Source organism: Rhyacophila brunnea, unplaced genomic scaffold, assembly GCF_057557595.1.
Source record: "Rhyacophila brunnea isolate RB1 unplaced genomic scaffold, BYU_Rbru_1.0 scaffold_19, whole genome shotgun sequence".
In the NCBI taxonomy this organism is placed as follows: Eukaryota; Metazoa; Arthropoda; class Insecta; order Trichoptera; family Rhyacophilidae; genus Rhyacophila; species Rhyacophila brunnea.
Window position 1 is genome coordinate 9887846 of NW_028232848.1, and position 1882 is coordinate 9889727.

At 37.1% G+C, this 1882-nt stretch overlaps 1 protein-coding gene across 1 annotated transcript; it reads right to left on the reverse strand.

Moving 5' to 3' along the window:
* Positions 1-346: 346 nt before the first annotated feature.
* On the reverse strand, positions 347-1203 carry RpS17 (ribosomal protein S17). The gene is made up of 3 exons (XM_085946144.1): positions 1174-1203; positions 827-978; positions 347-638 (listed from the first exon to the last, which is right to left on the reverse strand). The coding sequence occupies exons 1-3, from the start codon at positions 1174-1176 to the stop codon at positions 398-400; spliced, it is 396 nt and encodes a 131-aa protein (XP_085802270.1). The 5' UTR covers positions 1177-1203; the 3' UTR covers positions 347-397.
* Between the last annotated feature and the right edge of the window lie 679 nt (positions 1204-1882).

A 1882-nucleotide genomic window follows, 5' to 3' on the forward strand; every position in this document is an offset into this window, starting at 1 on the left:
TTAAATCAATGATAGTTTGAGCTTTGAAATTAAATAATAAGTATTACACCCAAATTTAAAAAAAGAACAAAACTAACGATTTGTCTCGATTCACCAATAATGCTATATGACCTGTAAAGGCATTTATCATTGGATTATGAATCCAATTTGCAACTCAAAACACCAAAAATGTCAATATTCTGGCATTGTAACATGACACTATAATCCACTTGACACTGGTTCTACTTTCGGTAGTAGCCCATGCAAAATAAACACGCCGTAGAGAACTGTCACTGATTAGAATTGAAGTAGGTATGATCACTTTCACTTTAGAGGGTAACGATTTCAATTAAATAAAACACAAATATCAATATGAAATATTTAATAAAATAATCATACTGAACAGATAAAAATAAATTTAATTCCGCCTGTTGAACTGTTGCGTCGCTGGCTGTGTCAATTGAAGTCCTGTGATATTGCTGAAGTCGAGCATCTTCAACATTTCCTTGGTGTCTGGATCCACTTCAATGATGTCGTGTTCCAGGGCGGATACTTCAGGAACATAGTTGTCACGACGTTCACGCTCTTCTTCTTGTAACTTGACTGAGATTCCTCGCACTTGGGAGTGGCGAAGACGTCTCATCAAATGGGTCACAAACCTACAATCACAACAAAATATCAATGTAGACAGGTTATTGACATGAATAAAAAATATACAATCAACGGTGAATCAGCCTGCCAAGGTTGTCAGCAATAAAATTCTGAAAACAACGAAACCATGTTGAAGAGAAGTCATCATTAGAGTACGAATAAAAAAAATCATAGGTTAGAATGGTATGTAACTCACCCGGCAATTTTATTTCTGAGGGGCTTCGTGGGAATATTGGCGATCTCCTCACATATTCTTTTATTTGTGTCGAAGTCGAGCGTCAGACGAGAGTAATATTTTTCAATAATGATCTTTGCATTCTTCTTGATAGTCTTCGTCCTAACGCGACCCTGTAAGAAAACACAATTTTTTGACACATGACTGTAACAAAATTAAACAGTGACTTCGTAGGCGTTGGGAAGCCGATGGCTGATAAATTTGAGATACTGGACGTCAAATATGGAATATATTAAACGTTTAAACTGATATGGATGGCGGATTACGGACATAAATAAAGATAAATAACGATTTCTGCAAATACTAACCATCTTGGCAGATTGTTAACCGGAAAGAGAGAAGAGGCAATAAGTCACATACGTCGGAAAATGTTGCCAACTGCACCATGAAAAAATAGTGCTTAAACTTTTTAATTTTTACTTTTATGGCAAATAAATTTTCATTCTTATGACCATTTTACAGTTATTTTGTTTATGGTTGAGTAAATAGCGGTGTGCGCGATGTCGCACGGGAATGATCGTGTGTCAGTCGCGTAGCGAACAGCGGAAAGAGTGGCGTTAGTCGCGTCCAATCTTTCACGCGTGCTGTGCGTCAAATCGTTTTTTAACACATTTTACCACGTTTAATCTTTCACGTGTGTCGTACGTCAAATCGTTTTACTACGTTCATCACAAATAGACGTTCGCAATTTCTCTCACCAATTTATTACGGACCTTATGGACATGTATAAATATTCCCATGTTTGTGGAGAATCAAATCGGCGGCATATGAAAATCGAAATTTACGCGATGTAGCGTATGCAAAAATAATTAATTTCTTCAAAGAGAGAGGATTTCCCATGGCAAATAGAGACTTTGTAGTAAAAAAAATTAAAGCCTTAGGGGTTATTTTCTAAAGAAAGAGTTAAGGAAAGTCGACGTAGCGGTAGCGGAAGAGATGAAGTAGGTATATGAGCCATCATTGTGGTATTACGATCTGCTGCTCTTCACGAAGGACCAAGAGCTTCCAACGGCAAAC